The sequence below is a fragment of the Sinocyclocheilus grahami genome, unplaced genomic scaffold, assembly GCF_001515645.1.
Source record: "Sinocyclocheilus grahami isolate Dianchi unplaced genomic scaffold, SAMN03320097.WGS_v1.1 scaffold616.1, whole genome shotgun sequence".
NCBI lineage: Eukaryota > Metazoa > Chordata > Actinopteri > Cypriniformes > Cyprinidae > Sinocyclocheilus > Sinocyclocheilus grahami.
The window spans coordinates 367,720-394,179 of NW_015505795.1; the positions used below are offsets into that span (position 1 = coordinate 367,720).

Sequence of the window (26,460 nt, forward strand, 5' to 3'; positions counted from 1 at the left end):
TCATTGAAGAAGGTGTACCGTCGATAAATATCGATACCGTTTTATCACCCAGGCCTAGTTAGACTGTTAAAATCTTGAAGGAATAGTTCATCCAAAAATTAAAATTGTCCTTTTCTTTCTCACCCTCCTGTCGTTCCAAACTAGCTGCATGATAGATCAAAATAAAATCGATATTTTGACCTGGCTTAGTGCAATTTATACAGTGAAGAGTATGCAGTGTTATTTTACATTTGATTACTCAATTTCTTGTGTTTGTTAATTAATGTTTGAACTTAGTTTTTGCTATGCAATCAATATTGGAATTGAGAATTGTGAAATTTCATTTGTTACATGGGTCAAAACAATGATTATTGTCATATATTTTAGACGTTCGTTCAATTTTTTAATTTAATCAATTTATTAATTTTTAATTTAAAAATATTAAAATATGAATTTATTTATTGTGGTGAGGAAAGTGAAAATTTTGGTAGGGCAAGTCATTTCTTTTTTTTGTATTACTCTTAAATTCCTATGTAGATGCACTCCCAACAAAATCACACCACTTAATCATTCTTGAGTTATTCTTTCAAATTTTTTCATATCGCAATATATATTGCAGAAAATCTAAATATTGGCAGTTTTTTCCAATATCATGCAGCCCTTTTCCAAACTCTTCAACCAGTTGTTTTTACATACATCAACAGTTCCTAGTGTCTGATTCTGTTAAGTTTTAAAACGGAAAAAAAAAAAAATGTGCATTTGATTTTTGCACTATATTGCTTAGGCACAGATATTGTATAGCCATATGACTTCAGATGAATATGGCAGGGGTTGTTGTTGTTTTGTTTAAAAGAAATTAAAGTCATAAACAACATGAGGGTGAATATACAATATCCCATTATACTCCTGTTCCCCTTCTGAAATGTCTAGAGATGCTAGTGATTATGGTGTGTAAAACCAAAGCTGATGTAACGCTCATGAACTCAGCAGATTGTGCTCATAAAAACCTGGTTTTGGATACTCTGATGCTCGACCTCACTGAAGGGGATTCGAAAGATTTTTGAAAGTTAAACTGCTTAAATAAACTCTTCTTGAAGTGGAGGGTCGCTTTGATCATGCATGAGCTGAAAACACCTTAAGGACTTCGACTATATGAGGCCAGAAGCTCCAGTAATAAGTGTGTTTGCTCGAGGCCTCCTGACCTTCAGATCTCACACATCTCCAGTTGGTCACCATCTGTGTCCAAATTTGCTGAAATGGGTTTTGAGGCTGAATATCTCTCAACATCCTTTATTAAACACAACGGATGAAGCCCTAGTAAGTGCTTACTAAATCAAACGCTCCTGATCTGATACTTAAAGTAAAGTTTTTTGCTGTCTTAAATGATTCAATTATGCTATGTATTAGGGATGGGCGCGACGACTAATTTGACTGTCATTTAAACGAAAGTTTTGTATCCGATTAGTCGACTAGTCTAAAAGCAAGAAACCCCCAAAAGATGGTAAGAAAAAAAAACCTCTGTGCGTGCGTGTAGCATATATAATAGCCTACATTTGAAATACTTAATCTATGAATCACACTGTCAAATCCCTCAATGAATTCCGCTTGCCGCACACTTGCCTCGCGTTATCATCATTTCATTTCAGGCGGTCGTTAAAAAGAAATAAAAGAAGAGTATACACTCAACGTCGGTCAAAGCATAGCTTATTCAATCAGCTGGGGAAATGCAGAACAATGGAAAATCAATCAATAGCCTGACATCTTAATCTTCATATAACGTTAGCCAACATATTAAAACAAGTCAAAAACAATAGGAAGGTTTATCAAGAAATGGCATTAAAACGGCTTTTAAAAACGTACTTCGTGTAGGCTATATCGTCTAAAAACAAAATGCAACAATGCCCATTTTACTTACTCAGACCATGCGTTCTGACGTAATATGTAAATAATATGCGTGCGGCCCGGTGGAAAAAAAGGTTGAGAACCACTGCTCTAAGCTAATGCCTACGTGCCTGTATTGAATATGATTACGCATCGCTCCAGTAGTTATTGTAAGACAATTTGACATTACACAGTTTACACAACTTTTCCGTTTCCTTCTAATTCAAAATAATCCCACACCTTCTCGTCTTTCGTATGGTCATTTTTAAACTCACCGCAACTGACACGAAGAAAACGCATGTGAGGTCTGAGCTCTGAGGTAAAAATGTCGTTTCCGCCCAGATAAACATGAAAAAATAATGTATTATTTTTCAAACGTTTTATTTTAACTTGTTATTTAAAATGTTTTAAATGCAATGTTAAAATGATGGTAATGTGAATCATAAAATTCTGTTTTTGGTTTTCCTTTTTTTTTTTTGTCTGTCGTGTAATCGACTATTGTTTTCAGTGTCAACTAGTAGGAGCTGTACCGTTTAGTCGACTAGACCCGCACATTCCTACTATGTACCAGTTTATTAAGCTATTAAACTATAAGCTGTAAGTAAATTTGTTGACCAACTTTCTGAATACACTAGCTATATTTGAAATGAAATACTGGTGTACTATTATTAAAAAATAGTAGTACTTATCTTTGGTTACTAATGTAGTTGTTTTTTTGTTCCCCTTTTTTTTAAGTTGGTTTGAATAAAATTGTGCTATATGTAAATGTATAACAGTTTTAAGTAGTAGCATATAAAGTTGCATTATGCAAAGATAAATATTTTAACAAGTATCATTACAGTAGCTTCATTGTTGTTTATAAGTGCAAAGTCATGTTGAGCATTGTGGGTTTCCCTGGAGGTATACTGCACATTTTGTAGGGCCACATGAAATCTGTTATTTTTCCCTAAATTCTCTTGCATTTTTTCCCCCCAATTTTTTTTTTTTCCTGTTTTAATTTCTCTGGACTCCATTGTAATGGTTAAATTAAGTTGTATTAATCAAAAAGCATGTCTAATTAATTGAAGTCATGAAATGTGTACAATTTATGTAACAATTTGTTTGTTTTTCTTAAAACGCCAAATTCTTTGTTTTCTGTTTTAATTTCTCTGGTTTCTATTTTAATGTTTTAATCAAAAGAATTCAATTCATAAAAGCAATTTAATTTATTCATTTTTTTATAATAATATGGCCCTATGAATTGTTTTTGTTGTTCTTGCTTTTTCTGAAATTGTGTTGTATTTGAATTATTCTGGTAATTAAATGAAAGCATAAAACAATATCTTTTAATCAAATAAGTTAGACAAAACAGTGTGCTGCACAACAAGGAACAATAATTGTGTAATTAGTCCATAAAAATTAAAGATTAAATTATTATTATTATCATTACATTAAAATGTATGTTCTACTTTACAATAGTAATATTTGTCATAATTTCAGGTCAAACCAGACTTTTTTGACAGTTTGCTGTGAATATGTTTAAGCTTCTGTGTGTATATGATATGACAGTGTTACTCATTGCGCGGCTCGCCAAGCTTTAATGTGTGGATCGCATGGCAGTAAATAATGCGATGATTTACAGATATTTAATAAAAACATTAAAAACAAGTAGGGCTAAAACTAAGCCATTAAAAAAAACTCACACCGTGTCTACTCTGGACGCAAGCGTCCACAAAAGACAATAGAACCCATTTTAATTATGGCCCTATGATTTCTGCGATACGGATAAAGTGGACGGAATTGCGGAATCCAGTCATAAAAACTGAATTTACTGTATAACGCGGAATGTCACGGAATTTGTCAAAGTTTGGGTGAATAAATGAAAGGTAGGTCATTACACTTAAATCAAATCGCAATATTGACTGGTATCTGTAAATATTAAGCTGCAAAAATACCATTTAAATATGAATCCTGCATGTCTCTTTATGAATGAATGGCACAGACGCGCGGTTTCGTTTACTACACACATACTGAAGCGCGCAGTGCTTTCAGCGTCTGCTGTCTCACTAAATGAGAACATAAATACATGAACAACAATCAGTGTCTGCTCTATTATAAATAATTGATATTTTAAAAATACCCAAAACAGCGGAATTACAAGATGGAAATATAGACTAGAAAGATATTTAAACTTGCTCTGCCCTTACGTCCATGACATTGACTCACTGCGGAGTTGTTTTGGCAAACGCTTAACGCTGAATGTGCTCTTATGGTTTGATACATGATGGGGTAATGTAGAAGTAAATAACTTTAAAAAATAAACCCCTTTGCATTGCATATTGTATGTTCAGGGATGACAGATTGAGAAGCAGACATGCTATTTATGACTGGATGTAACTTTTCATACTTTGCAGTAAAAGTGGCTCTCCTATTAACTTTGTCCTATAAGTGCGGCTCTCGTGAAAAAAATAGTGACGATCACTGTGATATGACAATAGATGTTATCAAGTGAAACCATAAAATGCTCATGAAGCGACTCTCAGAGCAGCTCTGGAGATGATGTTTACATATTCATGTCCTCATATAGTGAGAGCGTCATGTGTGCTTCAGTATGTGATGATTACTCGCATGCTGTGCACAGTTTAGAAATGACACACTTCACCGTTAAATGTGTGCATGATTTATTTGTTTTGTGGTTGTTTTGGTGCGGCGCTGGAGAGCTGCAGGCCGTCGCTGACTGTTGTTTCTCTGGAACGCGTGAGGACTGATGGCAGTCGTCTAAGAGCAGATTGTCAGGGCCGTTTGTGTGATGTTAATGAACATCTGTGGCGTGTCTGCTGATGCCCCGTCAGGCTGAGAGCCACAGGATAGCCAGCAGAGCAGAGCAGGCTGGGTACTTCACTCTTTGGCAGCGCCACCAATCCTTCTGGAGACTGAGAGAGTTTGTGACGATCTGCGGCTCGCCGTGCGGGAAGCTGGGAACCCTAGCGGAAGTGAGATCTGTGATGCATTTGAAGGAAATTGTATGTACGACTTCATATCAGCTGCATATTTACTGAAAATTAATTTAAAAATGTTACTGAAGGAAGTTGTTAATTGTTAAATTATTTTCATGCCATTCATTGGTTCGCAATCTTCAATTTTAGTACCAAACCTTAAAACACTGTTAAGTCCAAGACTGCTTCTGAATCTATAGCATGGAGCATATGATATAGTGTGACCCTAAAAGAATGATTCTTATGAGTCACTTAGTTCCTTTTAGTGAATCAAAAGCACTTTAATCAGCCAGGGCTGCGTTTCCCAAAAGCATCGTAAGCCTGATCGTAGCTCCATTCGTGACAATGGTTCTAAAATCAACTTAAGCTTACGATGCTTTTGGGAAATGCAGCCCAGAACAGTTATTGAATTAATCTGACTCATTTATTGAACTACATATTATTTTAATCATGTTTCACTGCTACTGAATCTTTATCATTAAACGTATAGCGACCAATGCAGACTGAATCACAAATGAATGAATCTTATTAGTTGCTCGGTTCTTTTTAGTGAATCAAAAGCACTTGAATCAGCCAGAACAGGTACTGAATTAATCTGACTCGCTTATTGAACTGCACTTTATTATTTTAATCACGTTTCACTGCTACTGAATCTATAGCATGAAACGCATAGCAGACAGTGTAAACTGAGCCCTAATTTAGTCAATTATTTATTTTTAGTGAACCCAAATCTCCTGAATCAATGTCAAGTTACAAAATAATTTGCCTGGCAAAATTTTTTTTGCCATGTTTCACTGATACTGAATTTATAGCATGAAACTTATGTACGTGACCAATGTAGACTGAACCCCAAATGAATGAGTCGTTTAGTTCTTTTTAGTGAATCCAGAACAGTTGGGGCAGTTGTGGCCTAATGATTAGACCGTTGCACTTGTAACCAGAAGGTTGCGGACACTTGGCACAAATTCTGAGTATAGGCCACCACACGTCACTTCACTTTCACTTTCACTTAAAGATTGGTTGTTTTAGTATTTTTATAGCTTGCACCAATTTTAAAGGTACATTGTATGTTTATGTCAGTGAAAAGTCATTAAAAGTTTTTGCAAACACGTCTTTGTAAAGATTATCTGTAGGTTTCTTACACAAAATTACTAAAATAATCTCTAATGGAAACATTAAGAAACCAGTTAGACCGGAACAATTCTCATCTCTATTCATCATCTTCCTGTTCCATATTTTGATGTGCTGGACTAATAGTTAACTAGTTAGATAGTATGGCATGGTTTGGATCCCGTCAGTCCGCTGCTGTTCCCTCATCGGCATGACTTCAGTATTGATTAACGTGGAAGAGACTGAAGGTAATGCACTGAGCTGCTGCAATGTGAGCGTGACTTACAGATGCATCTGCACTGAGGTCAGTAGTGTGTTAAAGCCTTTAGAACAGGCAGTTACCTTCATTAAGCCCACTTTTATAACATTACCGACCAAGCTCACCTTCACAAGTGTTGCTGGTGGGCCATCATGTCAAAGATCTGCACTAATCTAATGCTATGTTTTTGTGAATATGTCAAATGAAAGGGTTAGTTCACCCAAAAATGAAAATTAGCCTGTGTTTTACTCACCCTCGAGGCATCCTAGGTGAAGATTTTTGAAGAATTGAGATTGAGAAAGACTGCCAGTAGGTCATTAACTCGCATTTAAGTGGGTGAATCTCATTAAAACAGGTCCAGGTGATGTTTCACCCCAGAATCAGAAGAATTGTGATTTCTCATTAATGCAGTGAATGTTTTACTCTTTCACAATTCACAATACTGTGCAGAAATGGTTATTATATTATATTATAAATTAGTATTTATTAATAATAATTTACAAATATTTTATTTAATTTTTTGACATTTAATTTTTAATCAAATATACATTTCAAATATTTCCAAAATAAATAAACTAAATGAAATTACTTAACTTTAAAATGAAATTTAATTACATATAGCATATAAGCAGAGTCAGTAATGCAACTTTGTTGGAATTATGTTGATACAATGTCAAATTGAGAAAAAAAATCTGATAATATCATTCGTACGCAAGTAATTTCTAAGCAGGGCTATTAAAGTTAAACAACCATAAAACATAAACGTTAACTGCATGGGGAAAAAAAATTCAGCTAGTTACCATTGCAACATTTCTCATTTTCACCAAAAAAACAAACAAACACGTACGTCCGGGTGTTGAAATTAATCAGTGCATTGCAGACGTGGACGATTCTGCATCGAAGCAGCAATAGACTGTAATCGATGATAGCCTACTGACGTCATTCACATATGCGCTTGTCACGCCAGTATAAAAAAATGCACCCTCTATTTTTAAATTCGAGATCTGGGCACATTTTTGGACAAAACAAGCTTATAGTGGCACGTGTGTGTGCTAGACAGTCGCAGCAGGCTTTCTTTGCACAGAATATGTGCGCTGTGAGACATGTGTGCATTGCTTGACTTGTGCTTCCATCAGCCGTTATTTCAGTGTTTTACTTTAGATATGCTTTCATTTCTGCCGTTTGGAATGCAGTACGTATTAGATGCATGAAAGTTGCGCACTGACAGACTTTCACATGCGCTTTGTGTTTGTTGTCCTTTAACGTGATCGTGGCTGAGGTTAAAAAATGCACTTGCATCTCCGAATACTTTTATGATATGAATTGATGTAGGCCTAAACACAGTCAGTTGTTTTTAGAACAGGACAAAACATCTGATATGTTGAAAATAGATCTGCGCATTAGTGTGAATGCAGCCTATTAGCCTAAAGCTGCCACTGTCTATGATCTCGTCAGTAATCAAACAGCAATAATGCTGAGGAAAAAAGAAAAAACCCATAACTATGATTGTCTGTAAACTAGGGCTGTGCGATATGGACAAAAAAAGCCTATCGCGATTTCTTTGATCAATTTTGCTATTTCGATTTTAATCACGATTTTGACACACACAGACATGCTTTACAGTCATTAATGCATTCAGTGTGAAGCCTATTTCCAAAAGAAAACCAATTAGAGCTTTATCAAGAAGCTGTAACATGTCTCTAGAACAGACATAAGGCAAAATAATCACTAAGTAAAGGTGTAACAAAATGTCTCTAGAATAGACATATGGCAGAAAAAAAACATCCCGTGTCCAGGGTTTTTTTGCCATGCATTGGTCATAGAGCTCTTTGTGATGTTGCTTCAGATGTTGAACTAGATTTTTTGCGCCAAGTTCACACGTACTCCGTCTGCAGTGTGTATACAGTATGTGTATGCGGTGCAGAAGCAGCACAGACTCATTTTGCTGTCGCACAGGACGCGTTTGCAGTCCGCTCCTGATCCGCGGGTGTTTACCACAAACACAACATTTATCCATTATTTTGATTTCAAATCCAAACGTTGTTTCTGAAAATGCTTTTTCAGCATTGTGATTCTCTTTTATCACAGTACAGTAATACAATCTTTCATAGACATATTCACGTTTAAACTCAATAAATATAACTTTGTTTAACTACCACCACGAGTGCCATCTATTATTGCCTTGTTTATCTAAAAGTGCACTTTTCCTTGTTTTAAATCGAGCCAAAAAGCCATGTGTTGACTGTGAAACAGTAGACTTTAATTATATGCATTTATGGTCTCATTACTAAATTTCCGTGTCAATCCATGTACATTTTTACCACGAATAATGCGCTGTCACTTTAATTCAGCGCGTGCAGCACAGCAGAAATAGACTCCGTGCGGAAACGATCGCAGCACTGCTGCAGACGCACCGCTCCTGGAGCGCACTGCCGGACCGCAATCGCGTGCAGTGTGAACGCTCTGATCCGTTAACATGGGCACGGAAAAAATACGCACCACAGTGTGTGAACCTGGCGTTACGTTTGTATGCCCGCCGGGTCTGTTCTGTTCTCGTGCTCCATTTAGGCGCGCTGCATTCTGATAGCTGCACTCTGATAGGAGGTCGGGGGCGCGGAAAATCGTGCTATAAAGCAATTTAGAAATCGCACATGCTCAAATTGCGATTTTATGATGATTTCGATTAATCGCACAGCCCTAATGTAAACTTTCGGATACTTAAAGCACTCTCAGATACTGAAAGTACTTTTTGTTTATCACTTGTAATTATTCTTTTTCCTCCTTTATGACTTTATATTTGCTTGTATGTTTTGAAGCTATATTTAGTTGGTTCAATTCTTAACACTTTTAAAAAATTTTTTTATTTATTATTAATTTGTAATTATATTTAAAAGTAGCCATCTTATATAATTTAATAAAAATGCACAAAATAAATTTGATATAATCGTGATCCATCGTGATATCAAATCGAATCGAATCGTTGAGTTGACATGATAATCGTAATCGAATTGTAAAACCGTCTGTCTGTCTGTCTGTCTGTCTGTCTGTCTGTGATTCAGCAATTGCTACTACTTTATAGCAATTTTTTTTAATTAATTAAAAAATCAAATGTATTTATTTTTTAATTTAGATTAAATTAATTAATTTATTTATATTTTAAGGCAATGGAAGTTCTGTGTGTTTGGATGGCTTTACACTGAATTTAGCAGAAATGGTATAATGTTATCACTGGGGCGGTTGTAGTAGTGATGCTATTCATTTTATGGATGCATCAATAAAATGTTATCCGATCCGATCCAGAAAATTCTGAGTATCGTCTGATTCCAAACCGATACCAGCGCAGTTTCAATGTAGAATTTCTATACTTTGTGTTGACCTGATTGTCACTCTTGTGTGTGTTAAACAGAATGACTAAATATAGACAACTTCATTTTAATGAGAAATAACAAATGAAAAAAAATATATATAATCATAATCTATGACAAAAATACTATTATGAACTAGGTTAGTGAATAATTTAGCAGCAATAGTTATTCTAGAAAAATCATGAGTGCACAATTTTATAAAATCTAAACGTTTAGTGAAATAACTATTTAGTGGGGAACAAATAAAAGTGAATAAGTGTAGGACTAAATCTGGTAAAATGTTACACATTGCTGTAAAATACATGAATGAAAACAAGTAAATATATTTATATATAAATATAAACTATAAAATTAAAACATTCTTTTAAGTGTATAGCACAGTAACGAAGGCAGCAACATATGATAGATAAGAGTCGATAACTAAATCACAGCTCTGTTTAGTTGTTATCAGTCTTAACAGGTTTTCAATGAAGCTTCTCTTGTTTTAGATGACTGCCTAGGAACCTTTTTGTAGACTATAACAACTTTATTTTTGGGTTTTCCTGTCTTTTCTTCTGTGGTCATTCCAGTGCATGTAGTCCAGCCGCGTTTGACTAAGTGTTTTACATCTGATGGCAGTTAAAGAGCGTAAAACACATGCTATCATGCTGTTCATCAGAATCATGAGCTCTTCTGTGGTGCAAGGCTCTTGTCATCTGGCAGTCGGTGGTTTGTCGTGGGTTTGTTTAAGCTGGGAGTTTAAACTGAGCAGCTGGCTTTAATTTACTGACGCTTTAGAGCTAGTATAATGGGTTTTTCTGTTCACTTTCTCTGCTGAAGGTTAGTGCAACAGTTGCATGAAAAGACTGAGTGATTGTTATGTAAAAGCACCTCACGATTCAGTTTCAGTTCATGGAGTCACAACACGACTGCAAAACAATTCTCCATTCTGAATGCTCCGATGATTTCCTGTTTTTATGAAGCCCCTCCCTCAGAAACACGTGATGGGCTCAGATTGGTCAGCTGGCCCAGTGTTCTGTGATTGGCTAAACCACCTAGTGTGCGTTTAGAAACGTCACGCCCCTCAGCTCAGAATGTGCTCCGCTTGTATTGTAAATAATGGTGTCGTCAATATTGCTTATCAATTTGAGCCCGATTGAGAACCAGAGAAGAATATTAGTGAAGAGGATCGCGCAGAACCTGTGCAAGCTGTTTCTAGTTTCTAATTACATCTTCAACAGTGTAATTAGATTACTGTTCAAATTACTCTCTCCAAAAAGTATTTAATTACTTATTACTAATTACTTTCTAAATCCTATATCAACCTCGACAAGTTAATGATACAAGGATAGACATGAAATGTTTTTTTTTAATTCTTTCAAGTAAATAATACATAACTACATAAATGATTCTGGTCACTCTTTATATTAGAGTCCAATTATTACTATTAACTATGACTTTTGCCTCAATATACTCCTATTACTGCTTATTAATACTTAGTTAAGTAGTTGTTAAGTTTAAGAATGAGGTAGGATTAAGGATTTAGAATAAGGTCTTGCAGAATAAGAATTTTTTTAAAGTAATAATAAAACGCCAATATCCCAGTAATATTCATGCTAATAATCAACTAGTTAATAGTGAGAATTGGACACTTAAGTGTTACTAATATTCTTATTAACTCACCAAAGTATTTAAAGTGAGAAGGGTGCATAAAAAGCATGCATTTTAAGGTTAGACTTTCATTTTTGATGTTAAATCCACTATATATACTATACAGTCTATACACAGTATTAAGTTCAATTACAGAAGAAGAACTGTAATTACATTACAGAAAAAAAATAGAGTAATCCCTTACATTTCTTCAGTTGATATTTCACATTTTAGTTCAATTTGGTATATAAAAAAAAAAAAAACTGGAATAAAAATGAATTATTTAGACATAGAATAAAAAAAAATGTAAATGACAAAAACACAACAAAGTTACTAAAACTTTAACTAAAATTTAAATGTAACTTCTATATCAGTGATACTAAAATAAAACTGATTTCAACATAATACAAAACTTAGTTTTATATTACATCACTTTTTGTTTTATTTTCTGAATCTTTGCTTAAATAACACCTGCATTGATAGAAATAGCTTGAAATAGCCTACTTAAAACCCATTTAACCATTTATTGCTTGTAATTTTTCTTTATTCATTTTCTTTTAATTAATCTTTCTTTAAATAATTACTGAGAAACCCTGAAGCAATGTTTACTCAAATACTTAAAAGCTACATGTCATTGTTTAAATATTAATGCAATATTAGAAATATTATGATGTGTGAATAAACATTTATGAATGTTCTGTTTTTAATTAAAGTAGTAGGCTATTATTTTACATTTGATTACTTTTTTTTTGTCTTTTGTGCTTTCTGAATGTTTTCTTGAAAACCAAGTTTGTTGTTTATATTTATTCTGTTGCTTGCAAATTTTATTTCTTTTTTCATACCATTTTTTAATATTCATATGTAATATTATATTGTGTTGTTGTTACTATTTAACTTTAGGAGTGTGTTTAGTAGGATAACAGCGTTTGCTGTTGTATTAAAATTCATATTGTGGCAAACACCTTTCTTATTTTCTTCACGCTAGCTTTTTTCCATAGCTGTATCACTCGTGATGCATTTTAATGTCAAACAGTTTCCGTATTCCATATTCAGACGTTGCTACACCATTACACCCTCAGTATTTTCTTATGGCTTCATTTTTCTTACCTGTCTCACTTTACTAGTTCTCATTGTTTTGTTTCCTAGAAGTATTACGATTTCACAGAGATTTACAGCGGTATGCATACATCTTGACGTTCGGTATCCAGCACACGTTGTTGTTGTTGTTTTATGTAAAGTGAATGGAGTCATGCAGCAGTTTTTCGCTCGGGACGAGGGTGATTGAACTGTGCTTTAGTGCCCTGAACACTCATTTCTCCGGTACATAAGCCTGACCTTACATGCTTTGAACAAATGGCCTTAGTTTTTTTTTTTTGTGTGCCACATTATCATAAATCTGCAATGAAATTCACGCATGTTTTGTGTTTGTTGTTGCTCAGACACTGGAGGAGCCCCCTTACCTGACCGTTGGCACTGACGTGAGCGCCAAATACAGAGGGGCGTTCTGTGAGGCCAAGATCAAGACCGCCAAGAGGCTCGTCAAAGCAAAGGTGAGCTGCAAATGGGCCATTATTTCTGCTGTTATATTTCTACATGTTTTGAATCTATGGATGGTCAATGATTAGAGAAGGCTTTTATGCATGATCGACGAGTCAAAAATCAATACAGTAAATAAAGGTGGAGGTCTGTTTATTTTTGTATTGTTCATCCCTGCTTTTGAAAGTAAACAATGCCAGTCTTTATTCTAAATGTATATATTTGATTTAAAAAGTCTCTTCTGCTTAACAAGGCTGCATTTATTTGCTCAAAAATACAGGAAAAATTGTGAAATATTATTCCAGTTTAAAATGACTGTTTTCTATGTGAATGCACAGTAAAATGTTATTTACTGCTGCAAGAAAATCTGAATTTTCAGCATCATTACTCCAGTCATAAATGCTGATTTGCTGCTCTAAAAACATTTCTGATTATATAATATTATTTATTGAAAATTGTTGTGGAAAGTAAAACTTTTTTCCAAGAAAGTTCAAAAGAACAGCATTTATTTGAAGAAAAAAAAAAATCTCTATATAAATGTCTTTTACTGTCACTTTTGATCAATTTAATGCATCCTTGCTGAATAAAACTAATCATTTATTTAAAATATATATATATATATATATAAAATATGCATTTGGACTTGCTTTGTTGTGAAGTTGGAGAGAAAATGGAGTCCCGTAATGAATGTGTTTTCATTGCTGTCTCTTCTGAGGAATGGAGTGTTTTCCTCTCAAGCGTCCTCTCTCTGTCTGCTCTGCTCTCTCTCCTCATGTGTTTCTCCTGATGGCTCTCTGAGGTTTTATAATTCCTCTCTCATAGTCCTGAAATGTGATTAGCTGCCTGCTCGCAAACCAGAGACCTTGTTCAAGGTTGTAATCATATTCCTGCCGTTGTACTACCGATGACATCATTGCATCTCTCTCTCTCTCTCTCTCTCTCTCTGTCTCTCTGTCTCTCTCTCTCTCTCTCTCTCTCTCTCTCTCTCTCTCTCTCTCTCTCTCTCTCTCTCTCTCACACACACTCTCTCTCTTTCTCTCTCTTGCTCTCTCTCTCTCTCTCTCTCTCTCTCTCACACACACACACACTCTTTCTCTCTCTTTCTCTCTCTCTCTCTCTCTCTCTCTCTGTCTCTCTCTCTCTCTAGCTGTGTTTATGCATTAGAAAGAAGAGTTGTTACACGGCACATTCACACTTTAAGATTGTCAGAGAAATCAAAGCAGAGCATTGGAGCTCATCATGCTTTTGTTTTATATTCCTACAGTCTTATTCATTGATCAAGTGCATGTGTTTTTATTTCTTCCAGATTCAACGTTTGGTTTTCTGTGTTTCTGTAGCTCAAAAAAAAGTAGAGCACTAGCAGCATTAAGGTCATGGGTTTGATTCCCAGGAAACGCATGAACTGATCAATTATATTCTTTGATTTATATGGAAATCATTTTGGATAGAAGTGTCTGCCAAATGCAAAACGTGATGGAAATGTGATGTTTTGAAAACGTATTCTGTTGATATAAATATCTCATCGAGATAATGTTATCTAGCTGTCTGACCTTAAGGTTTTAATTATTATTTTTATTATTACATTGAATTTTTAGTTTCATTCTGTTTTTTTTAACAACATCAGTGATTATAAAAGGAGCGCTCTTTACTTTGTGATTCAGTCGCAAATTGAACAAAAGTTTGTTTTTCAAGGCACTTTGCGACTTTTCTTACTTCAAATACATGAAAAGTTTTCACATGAAAAAGCTTTGACAACATTTGATAGTTTATAATAGTGATTTTATGATATCAAAATATAAAGCAAAAAAGTGGAAATGAATGACTAATAAGCCAATAAGTGCTCCTTTGCTGCCATCTACTGGTTACAGTGTTAATTTGCTGTCTTTTTCAATTTTATTTTAAATAAGTGTTTGTTTATCCCATCCCATTAAAATAACTTTTAAATTGGATAATTTTTAGAGCTTTAAAGTGCTGGAAATAGTTGTGTGTTGTGAAAGTCTCTCTCAAAAGGATGCACAAACCCTGAAATGAATAACGTAAAAACATTAGACTATTTCTGTTATAACCTCATGGTTACAGTTAGTGTTACTGCTTCTGGTTTTCTACATCAGCGCTGTTTGATCTGTTTATAGCAGAACTCTGTGCAGAATTTGAATGCTTCTCACTAGATCTGGCAGAAATCTTTATTCATTCTGCGGCGAGTTTAAATGGGTCATAGGATGCTTCATGCACTTTTACAAGTTGTTTGAACTGAAATGTGTGTTGGCAGTGTGTGTACACACTAGGGGTTGCACCGACTAATCGACTTCAATGCTCTGCCATGACGCTTTAAGCTTGACGTCGACAAGTCGCTGGTCCTATAGAGGGCGCAACAGGATAAGAAATCTTTGAAGGACTTCCACATTTACGCTCCGTTTCCAAACAGTTCAAATGACAAATAAATGCATATTCAGAAAGCGCTCCACAAGACATGTGTGATTATATTACTGGATGCTCGAAATTGAACGGGAGAATGCACGTTTTAAACAGCTTATCGTACAGGTAAGTTAATCGGCGTTCTAATCTAATGCGCTGCTGCACTGTAAGGCTTCAGACAGTAGCGCGTACATCACACGCACAGAATCATTCAGCACGGAAATGTATTGTCAACACTGTTCTGTGATTTCTCAATAAAATAGCTTAGAAACTGAAAAGTTCAAGCATATATTTCTTAATAACTAAATTCCACAGCTTCACTACTAGTAGAGAGACGCTGCCAGGTAGAATTAATTCAAACACGCAATCGCTCTCACTAATGCATTCATATTAATGTAATCTTTACTGTGCTACTTTATCTGTATCTGATTTAGAACGAGCAGAAATATGTGAGAAATATAACGACCCAAATACAAAAGAACTGATTAAAAAAAGTTCTGTTGTTGGATGTAAAAATGAACAGCAGTCGTCATTTACTCCTGGCATCTGAGCCGCTGAACTCGCAGTGGATTACACTTGTTTCTGAAGGGAATGCGCCCCCGATCTACATAAATGTGTCTATGTTCGCGCGAATCATTCGTGATCCAGCTTCACCTACAGAAGAAGTGAGTATAATGTTTTGTAATGAATCTTTGCAAATCGCCTTTCCTAATAATGTGCTAGTTAGCAAGTTTCACGATGAATGCGGCTAAAGTAAACAGTCCCTCAGAGAGCGGCTCGGAAGAGAGGGGCGGGGTCAGCAGAGATCATTAACATTTAAAGGAAAATGCTACAAAATCGGCTTGATCTGAAAAGAGCTGTTTTTGACAGGGTAAAAAAAGGTGTTTTTTACACTACCATTGAGAAATTTTAACCAAACTATGTTACAGACTTTTCATGAAGACCCTAAAGAATCATATCAGCTTGTGGAAAATGGGCATCCTATGACCCCTTTAAACGTTTCTCGCTGGATCTCGCAGCGCTGTGCAGTAACGCCAAATCAACTTTGGTTTCCGAGTAAAGCTGTTCTGAGCTCGGACAAGTTTGTTTGCGCTGAACTCAATTATTGATCCGAGCTGATAAACGGTCCAGCGAGGTTTCGTTTGCCGTTTGATGTTTCTCAGATGTGACCCTGGACCACAAAACCAGTCATAAGGGTCAAAATTGAGATTTATACATCATCTGAAAGCTGAATAAATAAGCTTTCCATTGATGTATGGTTTGTTAGGCCATATTTGGCCAAGATGCAACTATTTGAAAATCTGGAATCTAAATCTAAATATTGAGAAAATCACCTTTAAAGTTGTCCAAATGAAGTTCTTAGCAAGGCTTATTACTAATCAAAAATTAAGTTTTGATATATTTGCGGTAGGAAATTTACAAAATATCTTCATGAAACATGATCTTCACTTAATATCCTAATGATTTTAGCTTGGTTTCGTTTGCCGTTTGATGTTTCTCAGATGTGACCCTGGACCACAAAACCAGTCATAAGGGTCAAAATTGAGATTTATACATCATCTGAAAGCTGAATAAATAAGCTTTCCATTGATGTATGGTTTGTTAGGCCATATTTGGCCAAGATGCAACTATTTGAAAATCTGGAATCTAAATCTAAATATTGAGAAAATCACCTTTAAAGTTGTCCAAATGAAGTTCTTAGCAAGAATTTATTTATTTATTTTTGTGACGTGACCTGGACATGTTCTTGACAGGTTTCTGTGAAATTTGTCTTTATATGAATATGTTAATCATTCAGAATCATCTGATGTATGGTATTTTATTGTAAAGGTAACTTGCCCATCTCACAGTTCATGAGAATCCCTCACAGGCGTTCCTCTGTGAGTAATGTCAGTGAGTTATCTCCAGTTCGAGTGTTGAGCGTGAATCCAGTACCAGCCAGTCAGGAGCGCTGTGGTGCGACACTGAAACCCTGTAAATATGAGTGTTTGTGTTTGTGTTTTAGGTTGGTGCTGTGGTGGAAGCCAGGAACCAAGATGGGATCTATCAGGAGGCCACCATCAACAAACTCACTGACGCTAGTTTGTACACCGTCGGTAAGACCATCTCATCTCATCTCATCTCATCCTACACTGCATTTCAGCACTGCACATGTCTTCAGATAGCTGCTTATGTGTCTGTGCCACTTCCATCCTTGTTTTATGGTTTACTTTAGGTTCTAGCATCATATGTGAGAGCAGCACAGTCAGTCTGAGATGCTGGGTAATTTTCATCTCAGGGCTCAATAATTAAAATGTATATTATTTTATATTAATTATAATTTATTATATTACTACATTTTTATAAGTAGGATCATAATAAATAATAATATTATCTTATAATATTGTAATGTTTTATAATTTAAATATTTATTATATTGTAATACCGGCAGGGATTGTAGGTGGGGGGAGTGAATGTACAGCGCTCTCTCCCACCTTCAATACCACGACTGAGGTGCCCTTGAGCAAGGCACCGAACCCCAACTGCTCCCCGGGCGCCGCAGCATAAATGTGTGTGCTCCGGGTGTGTGTTCACGGTGTGTGTGTGTTCACTGCTGTGTGTGTGCACTTTGGATGGGATAAATGCAGAGCACTAATTCCTAGTATGGGTCACTTCTGGTCGTGCATATGTGGGGTAAAGTAGTGGAGATTTTATTATTACAAAATAATGTAAAAATAATACCCATATTACCAACACGGTCCGTGTCACTAGTTAAAATTGCTTATTTCTCTGGATTTAAACATTCGTCGAAACATTTGGGATAATGTAAGTACACAAGTCAGCAAAATATATAACACTGTTCTAGTGGTTTTTGGATATTTTAATAAAAAATCTTACATTGTGCCTTTAAAGAATAGGTTATTATATATAAATATAGTATAAATATACTATTATATTTATATAACAAATATTTATATTTTATATAATATAATAATTTATATTTTTAAATCAAGTCAGATTAAACATTTTTATCAGTAGGATCATAATAAATAATTATAATAATAGTCAATTATTAAAATAAATTATTAATATAAATATAATGGTGTGTGTGTATAATATGCACATTGTTATATTTGTATTATAATTTTTTTTTTAATATTATATAATATATATATATGACAATATTTTTTAAATCAGCTGAAAACTTGTTTTTATATTAGGATTTAAAAGTAAAAAAAAAAAAGTTTCTCAAGACAATTTTACAACAAATAATTTAATTGCAAATCTACTTTATATGGTTCATAATTTCCTGTAATATTCTACTATAATGGAATATGCAGACTTTTTTGCCACACTGATCAATGGTGGTGAATTTTTTTTTAAATATTAGTAAATATAAATGTTTTTCACAATAGTCATCAACATATATTTTGTATTTGTGTTAAATATTAGTGATGTTTTTATACCTATGACAACTGAATTAGCCAGGTTTTTTTTCATGCATGTTAGTGAGAAGCATCACAGGTTGTTTGTCACTCAGCATCATAAATGAGATGAGTCCGTGTCCATCTCTCACAAAAACATAAAACAGAATGATTTCATTCCTCATATTTTTTTTGCAAATTTAATGCGAATTATAATCCACATATGTGTCTTCACATGGAGAGAAAATGAACTTGATGCGCCCTGATGAAGGCCTGTGAGTCACAGCAGATGTTTTTTGTAGCAGAAGGTTTGCGTTTGACGCTGTCGTTCTTTCAGGTCAATTTAAACCATATTGTATGTTGCAGCTCCTAATGAAGCTACAAGCCAACTGATGATTTAGTGTTCATAAACGCAAGATATAGACTCCCTTCAGCCGTTTACATGCAGAAACTGTGCCGGAAGTGCATCAAGGACCAGAGTACTGATTAAATCAATAAGTAATTCAATTGAGAAGGTTGCCCACGTTCACTGCGAGTTTCTCATTAAAGCTGAAGAGCGGTGAAGAGCGGCCGGAGCGAGAGCTGCTCTTTTAAAGCACTGATCTTACGTAACTCTGTCCTGGAGCGTTTTGTGTGTCTGATAACTCTCTCTGTCTCTCTCTCTCTCTCTCTCTCTCTCTCTCTCTTCTGGGCTCAGTGTTTAATGACGGTGATGAGAAGACCCTCAGGCGCTCGTCTCTCTGCCTGAAAGGAGCGCGACACTTCGCTGAGAGTGAGGCAAGTCCACTTTCTGCTTTCTCATTGGTTTAGATCGCTTGCAGACTCCTGCACATCACAACACTTTCACGTCACATCCTGTTCTGGACGCTAATTATATCATTTCGGATGTATTTCTATTGAAGTTTAACAGACTCCCAGACATACGCTCAGGTGATCTTGAGAACATATGAATAAAAAAAGTGCTGTCAAACGATTAATCGCATACAAAATAAAAGTTTTTGCATAATATATGTGTGTGTTCTGTGTATATTTATTATGTATACATAAATACACACACATACAGTATATATTTTGAAAATATTTACATGCGTTTACATGCATATATTTATTTTTCATATAATTTATATTATAAATAAATATATTTAATATATAAGCATGAACCTATTTTTGAACCGAGGCTATGAGTATAGTGTGTGTGTAGATTTAAATTTCTGTTCAGTCTAATCTCTAATTGTCATACCATTCGAATTTCATACCAAGAAATTCTTTGAACCCAAAAAGCAAATTATGCTCCCTTCGAACGGGTTGTCTTTAAATACAAATCGTGTGTAATCCCAGGCTATCTGTAATCAGAAGCACATTTAAAACTGGAATATAATTTAATTTCATTCACATGTGTTTCACATAATCCTTTCTGGATAAATATGTTATGTTTATATATTACATATATTTATATATAATAATATAAATGTATATACATGTAAGTATTTTCTAAATATATACTGTATGTGTATTTATGTATACATAATAAATATACACAGTACACACACATATATTATGTAAACAAAACTTTCATTTTGAATGCGATTAATCGCGATTAATCATTTGACAGCACTAGTATTTTTATGGTTTTATTTTTATTTTAGGACTGACTGGTAAATCTCGTGTCTGTTTCTCTTCCAGACGCTCGACAGGCTTCCTCTGACGAACCCCGAACACTTCGGCACTCCTGTCATCGGCAAAAAAGGAAAGCGCAGAGGCCGACGCTCCAATCCCATGTGAGCGTAATATTTTGCGATCCTGCATGTTTTGCCATTGAATCACAAAAAGCACAGTGCTGCTGGAAGTTATTGACACGTTACTCTGATAAAGAAACGTGCATGAGCGAGGAAATTAAGTGTGGTTATTAAGAGTTATTAAGTGCAATAAGCTATGGCAAAGTATGATTACACTAGTATGAAGTATCTTGCGTAATTACATTGTGATAAATATGGTACCCTAGTTATGAAAATAACAGCAAATTGTCTACAAAACTCTGGAAATTAGTACTTCAACTTAAACATTAATTTAAAATGTTTATGCTTTTTTCATGCAATATTTATATTGTGTTTTATTTCAACTCTTTCAATTAAGGATTTTTAATAGTGCATTTTAATCATAGTTGTAAAATTCCACTTCAATAAGGCCGTTCAGGACACAATTGACACGTTGTGAGTCTCATTGATTGCGTTACGCTGATAAAAACACTCCTCACCTGAAGGATGAAGCGTCTGTGTGTCTCGCTCCTGATGCTCCAGGGACGCGGCGGGTTCGTCTGGGAATACTGATTACACAGTGTTTGCTGTTGTAAATTACGTCTCTTCTTTTAGCAGTCGCACAAATAGGACAAACGCTGCCCTGGAATTCTCCATCCCCAGACACAAATCAGAGAAAAGCCAATGCTTTTCCTCCAGTGCTTCGTCTCGAACAGGACGCGTCCCATCGGCACAATGACAGATATGACTCTTGTGTAGGGTTGCAAAAAGGTGGAACATTTCCAGTCAATTTCGGAAGTATTCCAGAAATTTTGGAAACTTTCCAGGATTTTTTGGAATATTCCATGGATTTTGGGAAAGTTTCCGGACATTTTCCACCCCTTTGCAACCCTACTCTTATGTGCTCATCATTACTCCGTCAGTCACATGTGAACTTTAAGAGGCTATCATAATGTTTGGGGTGTCATTGATTAGTCAGCTAGTGGATTAGTTCTTAATCCTTAACAAGCATTTTTGCCTATTTTTCAGTAAAAATATGAAGCTAAATTGACTTGACGTCAGTGTTATTTTAGCATTATCTATACACTTTTATAGTATTTATTAACGTTTTGAATTAGCTTGTATTTTAGTTTTAGTTTGTTTAATAATTATATGTGATTTTGTCATTTTATTATGTTTTATGACTCTCCGTCGCTTTCTCTCACTGTGAGCGAAGAGCAAGAGTCTTACATAACATGCAGAATTGATGCGCTACATGTAAACGATATACTTTGTTGTATTTTCCTGTGAATTCTTCAGCTTTTAAGAACTGCCGGGTTTTCCTGTAGTAGGCGGAACTAATGTGCAAACGACAATCTCATTGGCTGGTGCTCACCTAGTATCGTCCCTGTTTTGATTTCAGCGAATCAGTTCGAGCATGCTGTTGTAAATTACGTCTCTTCTTTTAGCAGTCGCACAAATAGGACAAACGCTGCCCTGGAATTCTCCATCCCCAGACACAAATCAGAGAAAAGCCAATGCTTTTCCTCCAGTGCTTCGTCTCGAACAGGACGCGTCCCATCGGCACAATGACAGATATGACTCTTGTGTAGGGTTGCAAAAAGGTGGAACATTTCCAGTCAATTTCGGAAGTATTCCAGAAATTTTGGAAACTTTCCAGGATTTTTTGGAATATTCCATGGATTTTGGGAAAGTTTCCGGACATTTTCCACCCCTTTGCAACCCTACTCTTATGTGCTCATCATTACTCCGTCAGTCACATGTGAACTTTAAGAGGCTATCATAATGTTTGGGGTGTCATTGATTAGTCAGCTAGTGGATTAGTTCTTAATCCTTAACAAGCATTTTTGCCTATTTTTCAGTAAAAATATGAAGCTAAATTGACTTGACGTCAGTGTTATTTTAGCATTATCTATACACTTTTATAGTATTTATTAACGTTTTGAATTAGCTTGTATTTTAGTTTTAGTTTGTTTAATAATTATATGTGATTTTGTGATTTTATTATGTTTTATATGTATTTCCGTATAGCTTTCTTTTTTTCAGTTTAAGTAATTTTAGCATTTATATATATTATAGTATTTTTTAAATGTTTTAAATGAGCATTTATTTGTGTATTTTCATATGAATTTTAGTTTGTTGTACTCATTTATTTATTTTAGTTTTCGTAATTGTAGTACTTCAACTTCAACTTATTTAAAATGTTAAAGCTTTTCATGCAGTATTTATATTTTATTTCAACTTTTTCAATTACCGTGAATGGTTTTAATAGTTTTAATTTTAAAAGTAGTTTTAGAATCTAATAATAGTTGTAATTTTTTTAACAACACTGCTTGAAGCAACAATTCCAACTGTATAATTACATAAACTTTATCTTTCCTACTTAATTAGCAAATATTTTGCTACTTTATCAGTTTCTTAATATTTCCATATAGTGTTTTTTCCCCCATTATTTTAGTATTTATATAGTATTATAGTATTTATTTAGGATTTTAATTGCTTTTATTAATTTAAATTTAGTTTAAGTTTTAGTAATTTTATGTGCTTTTGTCATTTTTTAAAATAATTCCATATAGCTTTAATTTTAGTACTTAAACATACTTAATTTCAAATGTTCATTTAAAATTTTCATGCAATATTTATATTTTATCGTATTTCAGCTTTTTTTTTTAAATTACCACAAATTATTTTAAATAATTAGATTTTTATAATAGTTTAAAGGTTGTTGTTGTTTTTTATAGTTTCATAATAGTTTTATATTATAGTAATAGTTTTAATAGTTTAAAATTGCAAAATGTAAAAGTTGCATAAAGTTTGCTTTTCCTACTTAATTAGCACTTTAAAAAAAAATAACTATGACAGAGAGTGATCTTTTCCACACAGCTGTTCAGAAGAAGTAGTTGCTGTGGCAGGTTTTCTTGGATTTGTTTGGTTGTTTGAGTGAGCAGGAGTCCCTGTGGTTTATCAGGTCATGTTTATTCGTGATGCAGGCTGTTGATTGGCTCATTTAACGCTAACAAGATTGGCTCTCCTTGGCGGTGAGCTGGAGTGTCGGTTGTTAATTGAGAGCGGCCTTCAAGTCACGCTCCATATCCAGTATTGGCAAGTGAGAAGCTCGTCAGCTCACAGAGCCTAATTACTTATTATCTTCATCAGAACACGCGAGCAAAAGAAAAGCAGAGTCTTCTATTGTGCTGCTGGGATACAGGTGATGCTTATCTTTCTGTGAGTGGATCGGCTGAATCATGTTAAGCTTTATCTGGCTCTCCGTTAGAGTCCATAACTAAACGATTGGCATGTTCTCTTCCGTTAGCAGTTCTTCACTGTCTAAACGCCAAATTAAGATGCACTTGTGTGTTTGCAGTCTGAATTGAATTGAATGAAAGAGAGAAACTCTGGTAGACTTAAATGACGATGAAATTTGTTCTGGGCTATTTCCATGATTTATTTTTATTGTTTGTTTGTTTATAGTCATGGCAACCCCACTAGCACTGAAAAGCAGAATCTGAAACAGAATTGTTGATTGGTTAAAATAATTCCCTTTTTAATTTTAATTTTACATTTTATTTTAAATTGCCTTAAAATTAATTATATGCCGAGTCAGTTTTTAAAATTATTGTACTATTGAACGAAAAAAAATGTAATAGATAATAATAAAGTTGTGTTTAATTGTCATGCAAGTAATATCATAATAGTCTTTAATTTTTAATTAATCTAAAAATATATGTAATTTTCTGTATGCAAAATATAGTGTCTTATTTCTTTTTATTTGGTCAAATGTGATTTGAACATGATTTCATGAGTCATATCTAACCCTTTTTAATCGCATAAATGTAAAATGAGGTTTTATTATTGCTGCTTTAAAAATTTTTTTATTCTGCTTTGTTGATCAGCAGCAATATTTCACTCTGAATTTTAAATATGTTGTGTTATCTAGGGATGCGCCGATCCGATATTCATATCGGGTATCGGCTCCGATAGTGCCATTTTTCTCGGATCAGGTATCGGTCAGAGAGAACCGATCCAAATCCGAGATTTATTTATTTTTTTTCCAGATTGTGCGAATTATTCTGTTACTTCTGAAGCCATATGTTAGCTTAATGTGAGCTACATATGAATATTTAAGTGCTTACATTAAAGTTCACACAAACTCTTTTCTCCGCTGTGGCTGTCAGTCATTCGTTCAGCCTTTAAACCCTGCTCGCGTTCGGTTACAGCAGTCAGCTCGGTAAAGCTCTCTCCAAGATCATTCTGTGTTCCCATTATACTTGATTTGTAAATACATGTCTATGATTTAGCAAAAAGGACTTTATCTTCTTGCCGGAGTTTAATGTTTTGTTACTTGCTACCGGGTGTCTGTGAGAACAAAACACGGGCGTAGAAAAGACTATAAATAGTTTTTAACGTGCACAGTAACTGAAATTTAAAACTGTTAAAAGAAAGATCTATCATATGTTGTTGCCTTACTAAAAATATGCTATAGATTTAAAATAAATGTATTTTAATTTTATGGTATATACTTGTATATAAATACATTCATGAATGTTTTTAATGAATGTATTTTATAATACAAATAGTAATGTGTAACATTTGACAATATTTAGCACTTTTATTTGTTCCCCACAAAATATTGTTTTTCACTAAATGTTTGGATTTCTAAAATTATTGTGCACTGATTTTTCTAAAATAACTTTTGCTGCCGAATTATCCACTAACCTAGTTTATGATACATTTTTGTCATATATTATAAATATACATAGGCCTATATTTTTTCATATTTGTTTATTTCATTTTTCTTTATAATGAAGTAGTCTGTATCTAGTAGATTGTGAAAGAATGAATATCAGTTCCACACACAGAGATATATAATTTCTACATTTATTTAAATGAGGGGAAAAACTTCACTGGTATCGGATCGGAATCGGTATCGGCCAATACCGAACCATAGGTATCGGAATCGGTATCGGAAGCGAAAAAGGCGGATCGGAGCATCCCTAGTGTTATCGGGGATATTAATGTAACTCAAGCACCTTTCAGTCTGTTGTTTATTACACATTAACACATAATCTTGTTCCACAGTCAAGAAGAGGAGTCATCTTCATCGTCTAGTGAGGAAGAGGAGGGCGGTCAGCAACAAAACGAAGAGCTTTATGGCAAAGTGGTGTGTGTGGATGGAGTCGTCGCTAGTGACAAAAAGAAAACCACATGGTATCCTGCGCTGGTGAGTCACGTCTGCTGGACACAGCACAAAAATCAAGACTTTGTGCGAAGTACAACTCTATATTATGTTTTTTAAAAAGCATATTTACATAAATTTGAAGTATAAAAATGAATTGCTAAAATTACTCAAACGGAAATAAAAATAAAAAGCTAATTAAAGCTTTTTAATAATTAACGTTATGTGGAAATAAAAAAAATTACTCAAACTAAAAAAACTGAAAAAAATGTTTATGTAGTATAAATATGTACTGTGTGTGTATATATATTAGGGCTGTCAATCGTTTAAAATATTTAATCGCATGATCGTCATGAGTTAACTTGTGGGAACAGTTGCCGGACAGCGCGTGCATATCGCACAGCGCTAGTGCAGAGCCAGTGGTGGTTTTGTAGGCAAACATTAATGCCTTGAATTTTATTGCAGTGCAAATTGATTAACAGAGGTGTTACATGCGTTCTTTTCTGCTCATTAAAGATTAATCTTGCAGCTGCATTTCAGATTAATTGTAGAGGTTTGATAGAAGTGGCTGGAAGACCTGCCAAGAGATCGTTGCAATAGTCCAGCCTGGATAGACTAAGAGCTTGAACAATGAGTTGTGTTGCATGTTCTGAAAGAAAGGGCCTGATCTTCCTAATGTTGTATAAAGCAAATCTGCAGGACCGGGCAGTTTTAGCAATGTAGTCTGAGAAATTCAGCTTATCATCAGGTTTCTGACTGTTTTTGAAGGAGTCATGGTTGATGAGCCTAACTGGATGGTGACATTTTGATAAAGTGATGGGTTTGTTGAAACCACAAGCAGTTCTGTCTTAGCCAGGTTGAGTTGAAGGTGATGGTCCATCATCCAGCAAGAAATGTCTGTTAGACAAGCTGAGATGCAAGCAGCTATCGTCAGATCATCAGGATGGGATGAGAGGTAGAGCTGAGTGTCATCAGCA

The 26,460-nt window shown here is 34.6% G+C and overlaps 1 protein-coding gene across 1 annotated transcript in view; it reads left to right on the forward strand.

Moving 5' to 3' along the window:
- arid4b (AT-rich interaction domain 4B) overlaps positions 1 to 26,460 on the forward strand; it is a 94,770-nt gene that overhangs the window by 21,496 nt on the left and 46,814 nt on the right. The window contains exons 2-6 of the mRNA XM_016241241.1: positions 12,638 to 12,748; positions 17,155 to 17,245; positions 19,251 to 19,330; positions 20,237 to 20,331; positions 25,387 to 25,528. Coding sequence (XP_016096727.1) covers positions 12,638 to 12,748; positions 17,155 to 17,245; positions 19,251 to 19,330; positions 20,237 to 20,331; positions 25,387 to 25,528 — 519 coding nt within the window. The remainder of the gene's footprint in view (positions 1 to 12,637; positions 12,749 to 17,154; positions 17,246 to 19,250; positions 19,331 to 20,236; positions 20,332 to 25,386; positions 25,529 to 26,460) is intronic.